Below are 21,729 nucleotides of genomic sequence, written 5' to 3'. Positions count from 1 at the left end.
TATAGAATAGTCTTTATACGGGACTATAGAATAGTCTATATCCGATACTATAGAACAGTCTATATCCGAGACTATAGAACAGTCTATATCCGATACTATAGAATGATCTATAGTCAAGACTATAGAACGGTCTATTATCTGGACTGTAAAATGTTCTATAAGAAAGGATATAGAACAATCTATAGCCGAGACTATGGGATAAAATTCAGTCGAAAATACAGAATTATTTATTGCCGAGACTACAAAAGTCTATAGACTACCAAAAAGACGATAGTTGAGACCATTGTATAATCTATAGACAAAATATCGCAATAACATAGTCAATTCGAAGAACACTTAGCAAATCCTTAAGAATAAGTAGTTAAAATATTTCTTTCACTTTATCAACGTTGCCTGTTATAAACTTAAGTTTTCATACATTCTAAACTTAAATAAAAGATGGCTAAAACCATGCCATTTCTTCAACTCTTATGTAATATGAGAATTAGAAAAGGAAACTTTTTTCGCTTACAAGCTAACAACCTTACGCCACAAAAGCCTGAGGAATTTTTTATGTTTCTTTTTCAGAGTATAACTACAACAAATGACCACATTATGTAAAAACAAGGTATAGTAAAGAATAAAATTGAAACAGGAAAAGGAGATAGAAGAACAACATTTTCTATTTTTTTTTAGTTTAACCTTTTATGTAATTTTTTTCATACTACTTTTTCTGCTCTTTCTTTATAACAACAAAAACTAGGACACATTGATTTAATCGTTTTATTTGAAGCTTATTGAAATACCTACATATAGGTCTTAAAAATTTTGTTAATATACTTGAGTCCATCCATTTTTTTTTAAGTTATATTTTAAATTAATTAAACGAAATTTCCAATGCACTTAAACTTAAATTAAGTTAATATTTCATTAGTTTTGATACACAGATTATACAAAAAATATGCAGGAAATACAATACACCCACTGATAGTTCATAAAAACATAACAATAACTATGCAATATTTCAGTTATATTGAAAATAATTAAAAACATAAAAAAATATTTATACTAAGAGAGTTTTTAAAAAATTCGTATAAATAATGAACGTTTCGCTTCGACCAATAATATTTGCAACAACATTAATAAAACAAACAAGAAAAATATTTTAATTATAGAGCATAAAATAACAATGTGTATATAAAAATACTCACCTTTTAAATATTGTTCATTACGTGCTATAACTTTTTCAGCATTTTTACGCGCCTGAAAAAACCATTCAGATGTATTACCCAAATAATGATATTCCATGGCTAAATCTTTAGCTAATATTGCACCCAAATTGGGTGGTGGCAAACGGTAGGCAAATGGACAAAATAGACCAGGTTGAGCGGGATGTTCATTCCAATCAAAACAATGGCCAGCAGCAAAAATATCATCATCAAATTCCACCATTGATAAAACAGACGCATGCAATAGATTAACATCAGCCTGAACAGATGCTAAAGTCATTTTAAATATTCTGTGGAAAATAAAGAAAAAGAGAAAAAAATATATATTAATAAAATAATTTGTAGGCGACAAAAGGTCAAAAAGTCGATGACAATTAATAGGGAATTGAATTGTTTTTTTTTTTTTTTTAATACATTTAAATTACTAAATTAAATGTTATAAAAATACGATAGTCGTTCACGCAAAAAGTATTCTATATTTACGAAATATTCATATATTAAAAAAACGATATAATGTTTACCTACATTGGACCCTATTTAGAAAATTACTGTTAATGAAGGGTACCCTCTGTTCGATATGGATATTCCACAATACTTGCTTGTCTTATTTAACTGTCTTTGTGATATCAAATTTTCTCCATAAAATTAAGTATACACGGTGAGAAAAAACATGGTTGTGGTAACCATATTCTAAGAGCAACATATTATGGTAAAAATAATGATTGCAGTCTAAATATATTATGTTTATTGTCGCAATTTTAAAATATATTATTATGATTAAATACAGTTGAAATATTTTTTCATAATATTTTTTATTTACCATAATATTGTTGTTGTTACACATGACTATATTATGATCTAATGTGATTGAAATGTCGTTAAAAAATACGTATCGAAATCAATTTTATTTTGATAACTAAATCAGTAAAATTACAGTTTCTAAAAAAGTAAAAACCTACAATACATTACATGATTTACAAATTTCAATTAAATTCACAAAAACATGAATACATTATTCTACACCAAGTGAAATACTTATACATATAATGTTATAAACCAATATTGTTTAAATTGAATTTAAATAACAATACTATGGTTTTCATAACAATAAATTGTTACAGTGAACATAGTTTAGTTTTAGTAACCACATTTAACTATGTTTTTTCTCTGAGTGTAAATAAAATATACAAAAATATATACGAATAGAAAATGAGAGATAAAAACTTATTTTATTGTGTAATTAATTATTAAAATGTTACTCTTGTGTAATTAACTTAATATTGTTTCTAATTTGACCCTTTGGCTTTGCTGATCAACAGCTTACATAATTTTAAATGAAAAAAATACTATTTAAGTTAATAAAAACTAACCTGTGCCTAAGTAAGGAGCATCCCAGAGAACACATTCTGCACTGATAAAAACAAAACCAAAATAAAAGGCTTTTAAGACAAAACTTCTTAGCAAGTTAGATTGTTAAGTTCGGCTATTGTTTCCGTTGATGTCAAAAACTTTAGTACAATGATTTGTATATTTACAAAAAAACATTTGTGTCGAGTTTTATTTCTACATCTATATTATTAATTTCAGTGATTTTTTAAATTTGTGTGAAATTTTGAATCGATTTTTTAATTTTAAGAATAATTAATCCCTGAGAAAAAAAAAAAATTGTGTGTGACAAAATTCTTTGAATTATCTTTGATAGTTTCTGATAAATCTCCTTAAGAAATGGAAAAAAAATTAAATTTTTTTTCGAGGTAGTCTAAAATTTCTACTCATAAAGTTTTACATTGTGAACCGATTCTGCTGATTTTCAATACCAAACTCCTTAGGACTACAGTTAATATTTGCTGTGCTTAGTTTCAAAATAAGCGTGTTTAAACCAGACAGACAGACTGACATATTTAAAACGAATTTCAGAAATTCATAAGGACCCAGAATATATACATATACTTTGTTGGGTCTCAAATGAATATTTCTTGGCGTTACACATGGAAGTAAGTAACAACTTGGGGAAAATACATTTTTTCTTTAAAGCGAAGTAGAATTATTAGCTAGAGGAGTATTTTCTTGTGGACTTTTAACTCAGTCTTTTCCCATAGAATCACAAAATTAGGTTGTTTAACTTTTCTTTTTTCCTCACTTTTATATTTAAAAAAAAAACTTTTGGGGAGGAAATTTCCCTTTGAACACATTTTACATCACTATAGTACGTAGTACTACGTATCTATCTTTTTCCCGGGATTCTTGGAAACAGCATCGAAATTATAAAGAATTATGGACTGCAACGTGGATCTGTTTTTTAACCGACAATTCTTTAACGTGCACCCTGAAGGAACGTCTCTTATAATCGAGACAAAACACAGACTGAAACTGTCCTGCGGGCTAACAGATACAGTGGATATATTTGATCATCAATACGTTATTGTCCCGGTAGACTACAAGTACTTATAGTACTCCGGCATTGGAATCAAACCAAGATGAGGTCTTTCATCGCTGTAACATTCTGACAGTTGTGGTCTAAAACACATTGAAAAAAGCATCGGGATATGCCTTTGGAGGATGAAGTCCAAGTGCTTTACGTTAGTACCTGGTATGTTGCCTTATTTTACGGTGGTACTTTTAACCACTGGGTGAGTAAAAAGTAAACAACTCATCACAGCCCCTTTATGTTTCATACACGCAGGTACAAGCACTTTGCTCGAGTACCTGAACTATTTCATCTCTGAGATGTATAACATCACTTCCGTTTACAACCACGCAGATGGGATGGTCTCTGTTGATTCGGCAACAGGACCTAGAGACGTAACCGGTTGACCGAAGTACGAATCCATCAAATAATCAGAGACTTTGTTCTTGCTCACAAAGACACAATGTGGTAATTCTGATATAAATAGAGTTTACTCTGAACATGTTTGCAAAAGAAATGAAAATACCTTTCATCCATCATCAGACAACCAGTACACTTCCCATTTATCCGACACATTCATAAAAGAAAAATATACGGCATATTTATTATAGGTATACGGGTGGGAGAGGCCCGCATACCCCACGTTTATCGCGTACCATATACAATTGAGTTATACAAACTCAATTCCATTGCTTAGTCCCACAGTCACTCCTCTGTGGGGTATCTGTTGTTTCGGCAACAACACCGAACTTATCCCGAAATATTGACATTTAAAGGCAACTCACTCTTCCCGCGAATTTGTGTTTCAACCACAGCCACTACGTGAATCCCGAAAGAATCTCAACCAACTGACCAGCAGTATATAGTCCTGCAGGCAACTGGCCACCCGTAGTACCAGATTATATGGTGCTCTGGTTCGACCTCTTTTCAATCTATGCAAGGACTACGCAAGGCTGTAGACTGTAACCAATTTATAGTCCCGGTCAGACAAGAGGGATCCCGGGATTGCAATAACACCAAGGTAGAGGTTTCCCCAAGGTAGAGGTTTCACCAAGGTAACATGTCCCGGAGGAGGACCTTTGGAGGGTGTGAAGTAAGATTAAATCTTATGGTATTAGTAAGGTGATGACGCAACTTATATTCCCAGTTCTTTTAGATAGAGAAGTCGATATAGCCATGTCCGTGCTTATAAAACAGAAAATCAAAAAATTCTTGATTTGTCATTATTTAGATTCCTTTTCAAATTTTAATCAACATCGATTCTTCCAAAAAATTATCGTTAAAATTTGTGTGCTATTTCTTTCTTATTTTGCAAATTAATTCTAACATATTTTTTCTGTTTTTCCTTTCATTAATGACACGAACCATTTTTGTATCAATAACACTAATATTCACTTAAAAAACCATAGACAAAACACAGAGAATGATTTAAAAATAAAAAGAAAAATAATTATATACCAAAATATAAAGACAAAAAGCGACAATATTAAATTGTTGAAACTCCTAGCAGGCTAGAAAGAAAAATAAATGAAATAAAAGTCACATTCACTACACAGTCTACATAATCCAAAGAGAATATCACCTCTACTACCACCACTATTATCATCATTACTAATGTGTCAGTAGCAATCTGCCAAAAGAAAATATTTTATCTTTAGCAACAGGCATTAATTCAATATGTGGCACGAATGTATGAAAGTATGTATGTATGTAAGTTTCAACACGTACAGACTCATGTAAAGTGACTGTTGAGGACCTGAACAGAAGATTGTCACATGTATCTTATGTTGGTCACCAGTAATCGCATCTTCAAGTACCAACGAATTTAACAAGGCAACATGTTGGAACTATTATGGTGTGATAATGATGTTTTCGAGAGTGGTCAAGTTTCTTTTAATTGTTTTTTGTGTATTACAATGCTTTTTTATTTTCTTTATAGTGTAGCTGGCATAAGAATAATCAAACATAAGAAAAATCTTTTTTATACCTACTGTAGTAGGAGGAGGTAAGAAGAAGAAAAAACATGACAAATGTCATTATGGAAACATTATAGAGTGATGCATTATCTCGGCTATAGCGACTCATATGTAATCTAAGCATTTCAATAAGGTAATTAGTGTAATAGTCTACAATTTTGCTATACATCTGAAAATCATGATGGACAGAATTTGGAACAAGAACTGAACAAGAACTAAACTAGAACTGAACTAGAACTGAACTAGAACTGAACTAGAACTGAACTAGAACTGAACTAGAACTGAACTAGAACTGAACTAGAACTGAACTAGAACTGAACTAGAACTGAACTAGAACTGAACTAGAACTGAACTAGAACTGAACTAGAACTGAACTAGAACTGAACTAGAACTGAACTAGAACTGAACTAGAACTGAACTGAACTAGAACTGAACTAGAATTGAACTGGAACTGAACTATAACTGAATTAGAACTGAACCATAGTTTCTTTCAAATTAGTATCAACTGCAGGTTGACACACGATCTTTTGTTCTATTTTAATGTGTTGTATTACATTATGTATACAGATTTTATCAGCATGTAATCTAGGAATTAATTGAAATGATTTCATTGTCAGTGGTTAATGACTGTTTTTTTTTTTTTTTGATTTAATTTGCGGTTAATTTTAGTTTCGACTACCAATGGCATTGTGTTATGTTGGTAGCCAAAAAAGGGCAAACATTAATATTAAGGGCATTTATAATTAATTGCTTAATGATATTATTAATTAATTATTAAAAAAATAACTAAAAAGCTTGAGTATAATAGTTCAATATAATTTGATAATAAATACACAAGTAAATTAATTTATGTTTAACTTAACATGGGAATTGAAGCCAAATTTAAAAAATATATTTTCAAGTTTTATAAATTATTTTTTACATCAGTTATTTTCAAATACTTTTGAGTTTTTGTAGTAAGCTGTTAAAGAAAGAAGCATGTAGTATATTGAACTGCGTTTCTTTTACTTTAAACTTTCATATTTATTTATTTATTTATTTTTTTTTTGTTAATTTCCCAGAAAATAATTTAGTAAATCAAAAACATTACAAATTTCACTTAAAATTGTTCTGCAAGTTTTATTTTCCAAGAAAAAAATTTTTATGAATACTCTACAGTAAAATAAAAAATTGTACATAAAATTTTATTTAAATAATTCAACTGAGAAAGAACAAATATTAAAAAAAATATGTGGTTTGAAAGCAAATAGCTAATTACAGCGTCAAAACAACTGATGGGTTTTTAATATAACATAAATTGGTTTATAATACTGCTATATGAAGATATAACTTAAAAAGTTTAGCATCGGTTCATGTTTAAAACTAGCAGTTGTATTATATCAGTTTCATAAAACGACATTATCTTTCATAACTGCCCAACAAGTACTACAGTTAAAAGTCATTACCACTTTCAATATGGAACATTTACAATTGATCCAGATCTCTACTAAGCGCATAACTCAGAAAAAAATGTTTATATTAATTGTGGTCTAACTATTGGTATTTGTAAGTTAAAGCTAAATCTTGTAATCTCTTGAGATATACTTTAACCTGTTAAGACCTTTTATTATGGGATGCTGTAACAGACCTACATCAATAGTCAGGAAATGATTTACAATCTCAGTTTTGATACAGTTAAGCAGAGAAAATCCATTTTTCGATTAAATTGAATAGTCAAAGGATGGTAATCTCCAAATTGGTTTTTGGAAGTCAGTCACATTACTAGCTATTTAACTGGCGCTACTTTTCTTGCCATAAAACTAGGACATGGACGTGTTCTAGGACAGTGACGATTTTCTTTTATTCTTGATGAATGGCCCAAAACATGCGAATTGGAGCCAACAGGTGGTAAGTTATTAATGGAAATAAAGTTAAAAAATTTCAAGTGTCTACTCTCCAGAATACTATGGGACATCAATGTGACATATTAATAGAAAGTAACAATCATTTCTCAAAAGATGGGTAAAATAACTACTTTCGATAGTTCAATAACACGAAAACAACTTTTAAGAGTCTAATCTCTAGATTACTTGTATACAGTAAAGTGACGATTGCCTCCGCTCTCGTTTACAAAGGGAACACTAAAGTGATGACTGTCTTTATTCTCGATTACAGAGAGTTTATTTGTGAAGAAAGACCAAAAATATACGAATTGGAGTCAGCCAGGTGGTAAGATATTAATGGAACTAAAATTTAAAAATTTCAAGTGTCTAGTCTCTAGACTACTATGGGACAATAATATTACGATTGACCCTAAAGATATAATTTTGAGTCAATCAGATGGTGTCATATTAGTAGAAAGTAATAATCATATCTCCGAAAGATGGGTTAAATAACTATTTTCGGAAGTACAACAGAAAAAAAAAACAACTTTTAAGAGTAAGTATAATCTCTAGGTTACTTGACGACAGTAAAGAGACGTCTGTCTCCGCTCCCGCTTACAAAGAGGACACTAAAGTGACGACTGCCTTCATTCTCGATTACAAAGGATACATTCGTGACGAATGACCCAAAACATATGAATTACAATCATTCAGTTGGTAACTATTAGTGGAAATTACTGTCTTTTTCGTATGCATTGAATCTTTGTTGAACTGCTGGGTTATATTGTTATGCGTCGTATGCGTTTTAATGTTTTTCTAACTCCTCTACAGAGTTCAGTATTTGTACTACAAATAATTTTAAGAAACACTTTCTATGGCTCAGAAACACTTTGATAAGTGTGTCCTTGCGTTTGTCTGTCTTTCTCTCTGTGTGACCATTGTCCATATGTGTCCCTATTTAAACCTTGTGCGCACGCCACATAAGATAATTCACTGAAATTTGACACATACTTTTTCCTTTATTCCAAAGACGAAGCCTTATTGTTTAAAATCTTCTATTATTTTGCAATTTTTCATTTAGTTGATTCCCCAGATTACTCATTTTTTGCAAATTTTCCTGGTTTACATATAATGAAAACTAACATACAACAAATAAGTGCAAAAATTTAACTTTTAACACTAAAACATTTGTTATTTTTCTAAACTTTGAAATTATTTGGCAAAGAAATATGAAAATTTTAAGTTATATATTCTATAATTGATTATAATCTAGTTTTAATTAAAAATACTTAAATATGTTTAAGATGATGACAATAAAAGCTACTAAGTAAAATGAACTATATGTTTGCAACGAATTTTATTTACACTTCAACATACAATTAATTAAAAGTTTGTTTGATCAACTTAACAAGATTTTAGGAACCTTACATTAAGCAATACTTACAAGAATTCTACTTACTTTATGTACTTAATGCTTCATCAAAATGATTTAGGGTATACAAAGTGATAGGTGACATAAACTAAAATTTCTAAAAGTTTACTTAAAGTGCCTAAAACGAAAATTGTTACTTTTTTATACTTCTAGTATGTTGTTGAAAATTCAACCCTGCAGATTGTAAGGGGCTGTATCAAACTAGTTTCTTTATTGACAACGTATTGTAAAAATGCACAGGACGCACAGCGAGGCCTGAAAACTTGGAAAAAATTACTAGAAGTAGCTGAATTTTGTTGATGGCGTCAATGTTTATTAGGCCTAAGAATAAACCCAAGTGATTTTGGTGAAAATCGGCCCATCGCCTACCCCCACACAAATTCCCCTTGAAATTGCAGTCACCTTAACGATTATAAATGGCTAAAAAAATATTGATATCGTGATGATTTTCGGCATGAAAGTGTTTTACGTAAATCTTAATCATATTACCAAATTTGTTAATGATCTTTAATTTACCCTACAACACGCACAAGGCTCATTAAAAATCAGTTTTATAATTGACATAGAAATTTTAGTAACACGATGAAATTTGACAGGAACCAATTTCATATGAATGTTAATCATTTTACCTAATTTAATTGTGTTCGGATCATAATTGACCCTTTGTCCTGAAAATGTTATATATTGCTTTTGGCTAAAAATTTTAATTTTCCAAAAAAGTGAAATTTTCAATAAGAGATTCATTCCATACTTTATTGATGCATATAAACATTTTTGAATACTTGCTACTTTCAGTATATAATTTTCGAAAAAGTGAAATTTTTAATAAAATCGCCAAAAATCAAAATTTGCGCATACTTTTTTCTTGTTTCCAAAATAAAATATGTCATACTTTATTTCGGTGTATAACAATTTTTGAATACTTGCTAATTTTGTTCGTATATTAACAAACAAAATATTTGTAAATTCTATATATGTATATAAAGTGTGAACAATTTTAGATTCTGAAAATTTTAAAAATCTTACAAACTTTTTTTCATTTCCGGGATGTAGAGACTCCATATTTTATTGTGGTATTTACCATTTAACTACTAAAAACTACTTTCACATTTCGTTCCCACGACAATCGGTTCTTCGCACCGGAATGAACTTTGCGAACTTTTCATCAATTTTATCATAAAGGAATAAAAAAATTTCCAAAGAAAATTTAAAAAATTAAAAAAAAAATATATACATGTTCCTCTAAATGCGAACGTACATTTCTTTATCATTTAATAATGAAAACAATACCAATTTTTCGAATTTATTTATTGTTTTCAATATAAAACTGGAAAATACTTATTCTTTCCCAATTAGAGGAACTGTCCCATAATTTAAATTAGAAATATTTTAAGTCAAGGCTTCTAGATTTTGCTTGAAAAAATTAATATGAAAAAATTTATACAATTTAGGAACTTATTCCTAAATATTATTAACTTTTGTCAATGAAAGCAGTTCATGATATTTATGCGGAAAATTTTTTCGGTGTTTTAAATAAAAAAGTATAAAATTTTTTATCGTTTAGCTTCAAAAAAAAAAAAAAATATATAAACCTGTTAAAATCAGGAAAATGCATTTAATTTTCTTCACTTTCATGACTTTGACATCAACTCAAAACTACAAATCTCAACCTAAAGTTTTGAAAATTCACAATATATATTAGAAATTGTCTTAGGATCTTGTAAAAGCTGAGTCATCATATTTATCTATTTTAAAAATATTTTATTGTTCAGACATTTAAAAATTGTTTATCATAAAGTAAGAAACTGCCAGGTACTAATAGAAACCATGTAAAGTAAATTATTGTTTATGCACATAAATATTTGTATTTGAAGAGATGACAATAAATTATTCCTTAGTTTACGAAATGGAAAAAGAAAATTTATGTAAAATGGTGTAAATGTCAAATATTTGTTTGTTGTTAGTTATTTTTCAAAGGTAAAATAGAACACATTTCTTTAAGTATAAATGTAATGTAGATCTAAAACCACTGGGAACACTTAGCAATATGTATGTTACACATTAGAGTGCAACATAGAATATATAACCATATACAAAAACCACTACATGCTTAAAGTAACTGTAAATTATTAAAAAAAAAATCTACAATTTAAAGAGGAAATCGCAAAAAAACCTTTAAAAATTCGATTTTTTGTTTTAAAGGTTTTTTTTAATTACGCGTATACTTAATATTTATAATATCAACAAATCATTAAAACACGTATACGTATAGGTGTCACTTCAAACATTTCAAAACAAAAACATTTCACTTAAAATGCAAATTGATTTAGGATAAGAATTAAATTAAATCTAATACATTGAATTAATCCCAAATTGGTCTTAAGGTCAATACGTACTTTATTTCAAAATAAAAAAATTACAAAAAAAAAAAAATATTTAAATCACTAACGTCGGTGGAAATTTTTGTACCTTGGTTCTGACCGGTCCATGCACAAGTACTTTGCTGGAGTACTCGAGCTATCTAATCTCTTGACCATTGGATGGCCTCTGTTGATTCGGCAACAGCACCTAGAGACGTAACCGGTAGACCGAAGTACGATCATCAATAAGCCGTAGACTTGTTCTCACTCACAGGGACACACTGTGGTAAATCTGATATGAACAGAGTTAACCCTGATCATATCTAGACAAGGAAGAAATTCAATGGTATAAAATGTATATGATAACTTTCATCCATCATCATTCAACCCAGCACACATCTCATTTGTACGACACATTCATAAGAGATAAACATATGACACATTCGTTAGGTAGACGGGTGGGGTAAGGCCCGCCGAACCTTACATTCATTCCGTACCATATGCAATTAACACCAACTCATTTCCAACGCTTAGTCCCACAGTCACTCGACTGCAGGGTGTCTTTTGTTTTCGACTACAGCACCGAACTTATCCCGAAATATTGACTATTATCATGCATCAGTCTTTTAACCACCACTTACTTTCCCCGCGAATTTGGGTTTAAACCACAGCCACTACGTGGATCCCGAAGGAACCTTAACCAACTGACCAGCCAGGACATAGTCCTGCGGGCAACTGGCCACCCGTAGTACCAGATTTTGCGGTGCATTGGTTTGACCGCTGGCAATCTATGTAAGAACTAAGCCAAGCAGTAGACTGTAACAAAGTTTTCAATCCCGTTCAGATTGGAGGTATTGGCCACCTCTTTATACTCCGGGCTTGCAATAACACCAAGGCGGAGGTCTTGCCAAGGTAACATGCCCCCGGGGGAATCCTAATCACAATAGAATCACTTATTTTGAATGTTTCAAACTTCAAAAACTAATAAATTTCTAATGTTTAACAGTATATAAAAGCTAATTTTGAAAGCCATTACTGGACTCCTTCTAATGGTAGGTAATACCCATTGAAAAGTAAGTTGTTGAGTGAGAACAAATAGTTCCTTATTTTTGGTGGGTTATTATCCAATTTCAAACATATATATAACAGTCATACGCGTATGTACATTAGGGTGGTTCAGTTTGTATGGAGGAAAAATAATGTGTCAATGTTCCCAACTAAATTGATACTGAATCTATGATACCGTTTTTCAAAATTGTCATCAATATTAGGTAAGATCCTTTTTGGAGGTTTTTATAATTTTGTTTATATTTCTTCTAAGAGAAAGATATAAAATATAGTTATCATAAGCAAGGTTCTTGAAAGGTGTTTTTTTTTTGATTTTATACATTTTTAGACAAGAATGAAAAAATCCTTAAAATAGGACCTTATTGTCCTTTAATCCAGCTCACTAAATATTGACTTTAGGACAAGCATTTTCATTTTTAAAATAAACTAACTTTTCATATTCGTTAGCAACATCGGCAACTTATATTTTGGGGCCACCCTAACGTGTATATGTATGTTTCCTTTTGTATCCTTTTAAATTGCTATTTTAACACACACACACATCCTTCGTATTAGCATATTCATGCATTTATTAAAAATGTTATGCATTGTTTAGTTTTGAATGTAGAAGTCAGTATGTCATTATATCCCACCATCAAACTGCCTGCCTGTCTCTCTGTCTGCTTGACTGACTACTTAAGCACTTGTGTTAAAAGTGTGTTTGTAATGGAAAGTACATAAATGACATACTTGTTAAGCATATTATGTACAAACTACATACATAGTACATTCATATGATTTAGGGTAGGATTTTTTTCTAAAATATTTTAAAATATTATAACAGGAAGATTTTGTTTTGTATATTGTTGTAGGAAATACATTTCACTGCAAAAATGTTAAAACATATATTTTGTGTTAAAATAATTACATTTTTGGTGACACCCTTAAGGTATCGAAAAGATAACAAATATGTGGTTCATGTAAATTGTGTATGCAACAAAAGATAAAAACATATAAACACTTGTATTAAAAAAAAAACACTTCATTAGTCTATATTCAAGCATTTTTAATATTAATATTTGAAAAAAATTTATATAAAATATAAAAATCAATAATAAATATAAAACAAAATGTTTTAATTTTTAATAACAGCAAATGTGTAGTAAAATTACAAAATTAAATGTGTTTTTTTTAAATAGTTTGCGCAACACAAAAATATTTCTCTTTGTTTGCGTTTCTAATTAAAAAAAAAAAAAAAAACAAAATCTTTTTATATCTCAAACATAAAAAGCCAAACAAAATAAGCAAAAAATTGCGACTTGACATGAAAGTTATAAAACAAAATGAAATTTATAGAAATGTTTTTAAAATAAAGGAAATGTTCTCTTATAGTCACAAATACTTACAAATATCCGTTTCCTATTTGGTTCAATTAAATGTGCTTATTTTGCTAAATTCTAAAGAAAAACTATATTGGTTTAGGGCAGTAGTATTTTCTTGAAAATGGCATTATTTACTATGTATGTGAGATTTAGACAACTATAGAATTATACCATACGTACGCTTAGAATACTGTATCGTCGACGAGGAACCACGAAAATCCTATGCTCTCAAGATATTGATTTCTTTTAATTTAAAATAAAATTCTACATTTCTACCCAACTCACGATATGTATTTTTCCCCAAAACCAACTTAACGGAAAAAATAACGAAAAATGTCCTGATTAGTCATTACTATGGCGAAAGAAAAACACAGCAAACATCTAACAAACATGTTTATAATAACTGAAGCGTAAATGTTTAATAACAAAAAAATATATACATACATATAAACACAACAATTTGTATACAATTTTTATAAATGGCTAATTGAAGCATACGGACAAAAGAAAAATAAGGAAACAATTTAAGTAATTTTTTATTTCTTTTTTTCCTTCTTCCTGTTACTATTATTTTGGCGAACTAAAAAAAAACAACAACAAGTTGTATTGCTATACCGAGCTATGCAGAACCTTAAATACCCTCCGACATTAAATTGTACAAATTATCAATATTATTTAAATATTGTAATATCAATAACATATTAATAACGCCCTTAAATATGCTGTAAAAATAATATAGAACACACTGTTACACAACAGCAGTAAAATAAGGCTAGAAAAAGGGCAAATTTTTACACTTCACAAATCAGTTTTTAAACCCGAATTCAAAAATAAATTACTGTCTTAAATCGCATTTTATCCGAAAAATAAATAGATGATAGATAGATAGATAGATAGATAGATAGATAGATAGATAGATAGATAGATAGATAGATAGATAGATAGATAGATAGATAGATAGATAGATAGATAGATAGATAGAGAGATAGATAGATAGATAGATAGATAGATAGATAGATAGATAGATAGATAGATAGATAGATAGATAGATAGATAGATAGATAGATAGATAGATAGATAGATAGATAGATAGATAGATAGATAGATAGATAGATAGATAGATAGATAGATAGATAGATAGATAGATAGATAGATAGATAGATAGATAGATAGATAGATAGATAGATAGATAGATAGATAGATAGTTAGTTAGTTAGTTAGTTAGTTAGTTAGTTAGTTAGTTAGTTAGTTAGTTAGTTAGTTAGTTAGTTAGTTAGTTAGTTAGTTAGTTAGTTAGTTAGTTAGTTAGTTAGTTAGTTAGTTAGTTAGTTAGTTAGTTAGTTAGTTAGTTAGTTAGTTAGTTAGTTAGTTAGTTAGTTAGGTAGTTAGTTAGTTATTTAGTTGGTTAGTTAGTTAGTTAGTTAGTTAGTTAGTTAGTTAGTTAGTTAGTTAGTTAGGTAGTTAGGTAGTTAGTTAGTTAGTTAGTTAGTTAGTTAGTTAGTTAGTTAGTTAGTTAGTTAGTTAGTTAGTTAGTTAGTTAGTTAGTTATTTAGTTAGTATGTTAGTTAGTTAGTTAGTTATAAAATGACCTTCCTGTCCTGTTTGCTGTTTCTAATTTTTGATCTGCTATGCCCAATTAGTTCTCTTCCATCAAGTGGAGCAAATCCAAACACGTGGAAATTTTTTAATACCAATATACACAGTACAAATAAACTAAAATGTTGATTATTAAGTAAACGTTAATATAAAATACACCACAACAAAATAGCTAGCAAAAATCGAAGAGCAACAAACGGATGTGAAAGAAAAAATACTCGAGGCTTTAGAGATGAATAACAATAAAATTTAATATAAAGGAAACTGTAGCGGAAAATATTACAAGTTTATTAAATTACAATATTACAAAATCTCTCGTTCTGTTCTTTATAATACTCCTCTCCTATTACTTTGCATTTGTTTTTTCTTTTTTTAGTTTATTTGTAAAATTACAAAGTTTCCTACAGCAGCATCATAAGCAGCAGCAGTAATGTATGTCGATACAATACAAAAGGGAAGAAAAAATGGAAGGAAATTATTAAAAATTATATATTTTTAAATATTAGTTATTCTTGGTTCGTGTTACATTTATTCAATAATTTACCAAAATAATTTGATGCTAAATTACGTGGGTGTGCTGCTGTTTTCTGTTGTAAAAAAAAAATGTTTAAATTATGTTTCTGTACATGACATTTTTATAATATTCTTAAAGCATCATTTGGCTGACAAGTGATAAAATGAAAATTGAAAACTGTTGTGACTTTTGGTTAAATTAAGAAAACTTCTGGTTAAAATTATAAGCGAATGTAGTATAAAGGTTTGTGAGAGAAAAACAAAATATTGTTCAAATCAATTTTTAGTAATATAAATATAATCTAAATAATAAAAACATTATTGATCAGTCGTTATGAAATTTTGAAGGGAGTTTTTGTTCCATGTATCGTTATTGGTCATTTTCTGAAGGTCACCTTAAATAGAGACTAGGATTAAGTGTATTCTAATGACATTTGGATATATTCTATTTGCAATAAATGCCAAAATATCAGAAAAGCTTAAAAAAGGTAAAATTTTTGACTTAGTTCACAAAACACAATGACAGGAAGGACAACATGATTGAAAACCAGTCTATTAGAATGGTTTAGTTGGAAATATCCGCAATTAATTAGGCTTTATTTCATATGAAAATGTATAAATATTACGACGACAACATCGTTATTAAAATCGTAATCATCTAGTTGTTCATAACAATGTGTAATTGCAAATGCAACAGACATAAAAAACACACTAACAGAAACACTAAATTTATAATAACACAAAAAAAAGAATGTAAATGAATGTTTGTTATTAACATAGACAGGCTGATTAAAAACATTATTAAATACATACAGTAGACTCTCGATAAGTGTTTTACTTTTAAATTACCTTTGTAAAAACACAGACAAAAATGTACTGTCACTTGTGTGTGTAAAAATTTAGCAAAATAATTTTTCTTTAATTAACCTTATGGAACCGAGTACTGTACAGACATATGTAAAAATATAAAATTGTGTAAAAAAACGGAAATACATACAATCTGTCATAATATTTGTTATTACAACAAAAAGTTATATATTGTTCAGTTTTTTTTTCACTTTTATTTTGCTACGAAAGAAGATAATTGTTGAAACAACCGACAACAATAATAAAAACAACCACATCAAAAAAAAAGAAAACCATCAAGGGAAGCCACTCTCTCATTCATTCACTAAACCATTCATGTCAGTGAGTGGCAACAATTGTTTATACATGTGTATGAGTGTATTACTAAAGTGTAACATGCTACATGTTAATAATAGACATACAGTGGAACAAAATTAGATTATTTTTCTAAATTGGATCATATTTTGAAGTTCATAGGTGAGCATAGGACCTAAGTTAAAAGTCGCACATAGAGCTTCTATGATTATAATTTCTACAGTTTTATATAGTTTATTCTGAATCCTTGTTCATAGTATGTATAGTCGATAAGGTAATAAGGCAATATCTGTCGGTCCATTTGTATGTATTTGCCAGATCCAAAAATTTAATAAATCAACAAGGCAAGAGAAGTTTCTTATTTGATGTTTGAAGTTTATAGAATACTAAACGGTTATACAAATTTTTTTGAAATTTTCACAGTGTATTTTTTTATCATTTAAGACAAAAAGAAGGCAAACTAGCAAGAGGGTAAGTGCACCTCAAATTAAATACAAAAATTTATTAAAACTATTACAGTTAGTCCCATAATCTGAATCTACGCTTATCGTTTAACCGGTACGTATTCTGCCGGTTAAAATAATTTTTGTATGAAAACTGTCAATATATCGTTACCATACAAAATAACCAGATATTGAGAAAATGTGGAATTGAAGCAAAAAATTTAAAACGAAAACTTTGACGTCTATGTAATCATTTTAAATAATACCTTGGCGTACTACCAACGAGGGGAGCGGCACCTTGCATATGAATTAAATGCAAAAATTCAAATTTTAAGGTTTTCTTTCAATCGTCTAAACTGGCAATCTACCTGTTGCTATAATTTTTTCACTGACAGTGCATTGTCATCACATTACCGGATCTTTCAGTGTACGAAGAAAAAGCAATAACAATAGCATTCAGCATCATTTAGTAAATTGAGTTCTTCTACTTTTTTGTTAGGACCACCACTAAGGGGATGACCCCAACTCATGCAGTGCAGAAAAATAGGTTATGGGAGGGAGTATAGAGGGAGTACTGTTTGTGGACATTCAATTTAAACCCACAGTGCAGGTGACATGAAAGACTTCCGAGGAAAGTTTGTTCCACAAAAGGACAATACGACTAAATAACGAATTTCATATGTAGTGCGTTGTACGATCCACTGGCTCATCGATTCGGATTTCGGGAATAAGTTCCCTAATTTCATGAAACATTTCTCATTATAATATCGTAAGAAAGATGTAACACAGCCCACATTCCGACGTACTACAGTTAATCAATAGAGTTGGATATCCTATTGTTACCGATAAGTACCTTCGCCGTCTCCTGTACGCGGTCGTGTTACCCTTTGAAGGATTAAGTGAAGTTTGTCTTACACTTTTTGAGAAAACTGATGCTTCCTTCGACACTTGGAATATGTGTTTTGTCCAACGTATTCTCTCATGCCCAGAACATAAAGAGTGTCTGACTCCTAGATATTTACACCGCCCACAAATATAGATGAAGCAACATGATTTGTCGTACGTTTATGCGTTAAACATAACATAAAATTGAGTCTTATGAGCGTTAAAATAGACTCTATTAACATGACTCCATTCAGAGAATGGAATCGTGTCTTGATTAAGTGTTTCATTCATGTTTTGCCTCATTGTCCCAATCTCTAAAAGACTTCGCCTGAAGTTGAATGAATAAGAATGACAAATGTTGCTATCATCTGCAAAAGAGTAGATATGGTTGGAAGTTTGAAGTAGAAGGTCATTTAGAAATATTAGAAATAGAGTAGGAGAAAGAGCGTTGGATTATCCCTGAATTTATCTTGAACTTGTTTCATGAGGGGCCATCTATAACAACTCATATAAAGCGATCCCTGAGAAAGCTCTCTATAAAACGAGAAATGTTATTACCAACACCTAAAGCAGTTAATTATGATATGAGTTGGGTGAGTATTATGCGTTTGTGCTGATGTTTTAACACCGAAAATATATACCATAAGGAATACCAATTGGCTCAGAATTACTTTTTGGGTCGACTTTGCTATGTCCATCAAACCATCAGTCCATTTGTCTGCCTGTCTCTGCGTCCATGTTAAGCTGCGTGTCGAAATTTTCAAGATAATTTCATGAGATTTTGTAAATACAACTATTTCGACTCATACAAACGAGTGAGCTTTTGAGCTGTCAACAAAAATCGGCAAAAAAATTTCATAAAAGATTAAGTGACACTGCTCATATCTTGTAACCCTTTTGGTCTTTCGATTTATTATCTGGGGCAAAATTGTAGCTTTTGCCATTAAGAAAAATTTTAAATATATAAAATAAACAAGTAAGAGTGCTATATTCGACTGTGCCGAATCTTATATACCCTTCACCATAGTGTATTTTAAACATAATTGATCTTACAGTCTAGTTTATAAAAACATTAAAAAAATTTGAGTCGATTTAAGCCGAATGTTTCGGCGGCGGCTCAAGCAACTAAATATAGTTCGGCGGCGGCTAAGCTCCGACTCGAAGGCGGTCGACTTCGACCTCTGATTCATTGCTGGTAAACATTGACGAGACGTAGATTTTGTTTTTGTTTATCGTAAAAAAAATTGTTTTAAAAAGCACTTGGAAAAAATTTGTGTTAGTTTTAAATTTCAAACTTACATTATTCGCATAAAAATAATTGTACAATAACTCACAATCTACTCTCATAATAATTGAAAACGTTTTAAATACTTTTTTCTATTCATCAAAAAATATATTTGCAAAACAAAAGGGAAAATTATTTTATTTTAACAAAAAATGCAAATCATATTTTTTTGCTGTGTATACTTTGTATGTTTGAATTCCAAACATACAAAAAAATACACAGCTGAATAAAACCAAATACATCTACACACACACGTGTACATCTTTTTCTATGTACAGTGTTTTTGTTGCTTTTTTAACAATTTTTTGATGAAATTTTCAGAGGTAGTCTCGGATTTTTGCTCATATCTCCGTTATTTACCGACCGATTTTGCTGATTTTAAATAGCGATCTTCTCGAAAGCATGTCTAATAGAATTATTGAAGATTCAGACATCGCCGATATCTGGGGTCCTCTAAAAACTGATTTCAACAGACAGACAGACAGACAGACAGACAGACGGACAGACAGACGGACATGGCTTAATCGACTCCGCTATCTATAAGGATCAAGAATATATATACTTTATAGGGTCGGAAAATTATATTATAGAAATTACAAACGGAATGACAAACTTATATATACCCTTCTCACGAAAGTGAAGGGTATAAAAAGAAAAACTTTTTTTTATTTTAAGAAAAAAATTGAAGTTGTGCTGTTTTTCCTAACGCCACCTGTACGTATACGTAATATTAATTTATATTGATACTACAAATATTAAGTATACGTAGTTTAGCATTTTTTACTGGCGGCAATATGTTGTTAGCTTATACATATATGTCATGATCTGAATTAAATAATTTTTTTTAGACAATTCGCATTAATTACTATTTCGTATGAATGACGATTTTTAGTTCCAGCTCAGGAATGAGTTAAATTTTTTGAGCATTTTTTCGAAGCTTGTCTAATGTTCATTTAGATTAGTATTTAGAAAAAAATCACGAACTGCAACTACCATAAAAACATTGAGTACTTAGAGAGTGTAAAATTTATGCGTAACAATAAAGTTGCCATAAAAACGATTACATAAAAATGCAGTTTATTACCACAACTGTTCATAAAATATGTATAAGTAGATTAAATGAATATAGAATGCTTAAACAATAAACTAAATTTAAACAAGAATATTATGTTCGGTTATTGTGCTTACTAGTATTTAAGAACGTTTAAGATTTTAGGTTCTTAAACATATATTTAGGGACTTTACGATTCATATACTTTTGTGATTTACGAAATTTTTTGATTTTGTGTTGAATTCTATTGTATATTATCATTTATGATTTTCGGAACTTTTTAGCGAATTCTTTCTAAAACGAAATATATTTTTTTATATATCATCTTAATTACTAGATGTGTACGTGATTTAAAAAAGTAGATTTGCGTACACGCAAGTGACAGTTTACGTATATGGAATTTCCGGTACAGTGTACGTGCACTTTTCTCAAGTACTTGAGCCTTCTAGTTTCTGACCATTGCTGTCCTGTTGCAATAGCATATAGAGACGTAACCGATAGACCGAAGTACGAATCATCAAATGCACCGAAGACTTTAGTCTTAGTCACATAGAACAAACTGTGGTTAATCTGTTATGAACAGAGTTTATTCTAAACATACGTGGACAAGTGGGGAAAATTCACTGTTATCACTTAATCCTGCACACCTCTTATTTATCCGGCACATTCATTAGAGATCAACATACGACAGACTCACTCTAGGAATACAGGCAGATTTAAACTATATTCATCCTATATTATGTGCATTTTATACCAACTCATTTTCAACGCTTAGGGTATCTGTTGTTATTCGGCAACAGAACCGTACTTATTCCGAAATATAGATTTCACTGTCCCGCGAATTTGTATCTAAATCATAGGCAACGGAACAGAACTTATTTCACTGTGCATCACTCTTTTAACCGCCACTTACTCCTTCAATGAATTTGGATTTACACCATAGACACTACGTGGATGCCGAGGAAACTTTAAACAACTTTCCAACCACGACAAGCCCTGCAGGCAACTGACCACCCGAAGTCCCCCCGGGGGCATGTTTTGCCTTTGCGAAACCTCCGCCTTGGTATTATTGCAATCCCGGGGTATAAAGAGGTGGCCAATACCTCCAATCTGACCGGGAT

General features: G+C 30.1%; 1 protein-coding gene across 1 annotated transcript in view; it reads right to left on the bottom strand.

Annotated features, from left to right (window-relative positions):
* The window catches only part of LOC111687330, a 261,343-nt gene that overhangs the window by 117,255 nt on the left and 122,359 nt on the right, over window positions 1–21,729 (bottom strand). The window contains exon 5 of the mRNA XM_046954490.1: window positions 1,191–1,498. Within this exon, the coding sequence (XP_046810446.1) occupies window positions 1,191–1,498 (308 nt within the window). The remainder of the gene's footprint in view (window positions 1–1,190; window positions 1,499–21,729) is intronic.

This window comes from Lucilia cuprina, chromosome 6 (genome assembly GCF_022045245.1).
Source record: "Lucilia cuprina isolate Lc7/37 chromosome 6, ASM2204524v1, whole genome shotgun sequence".
NCBI classification, from domain to species: domain Eukaryota; kingdom Metazoa; phylum Arthropoda; class Insecta; order Diptera; family Calliphoridae; genus Lucilia; species Lucilia cuprina.
Note: the sequence above shows the minus strand (reverse complement) of the source record. Positions and strands in the feature narration are given on the sequence as shown.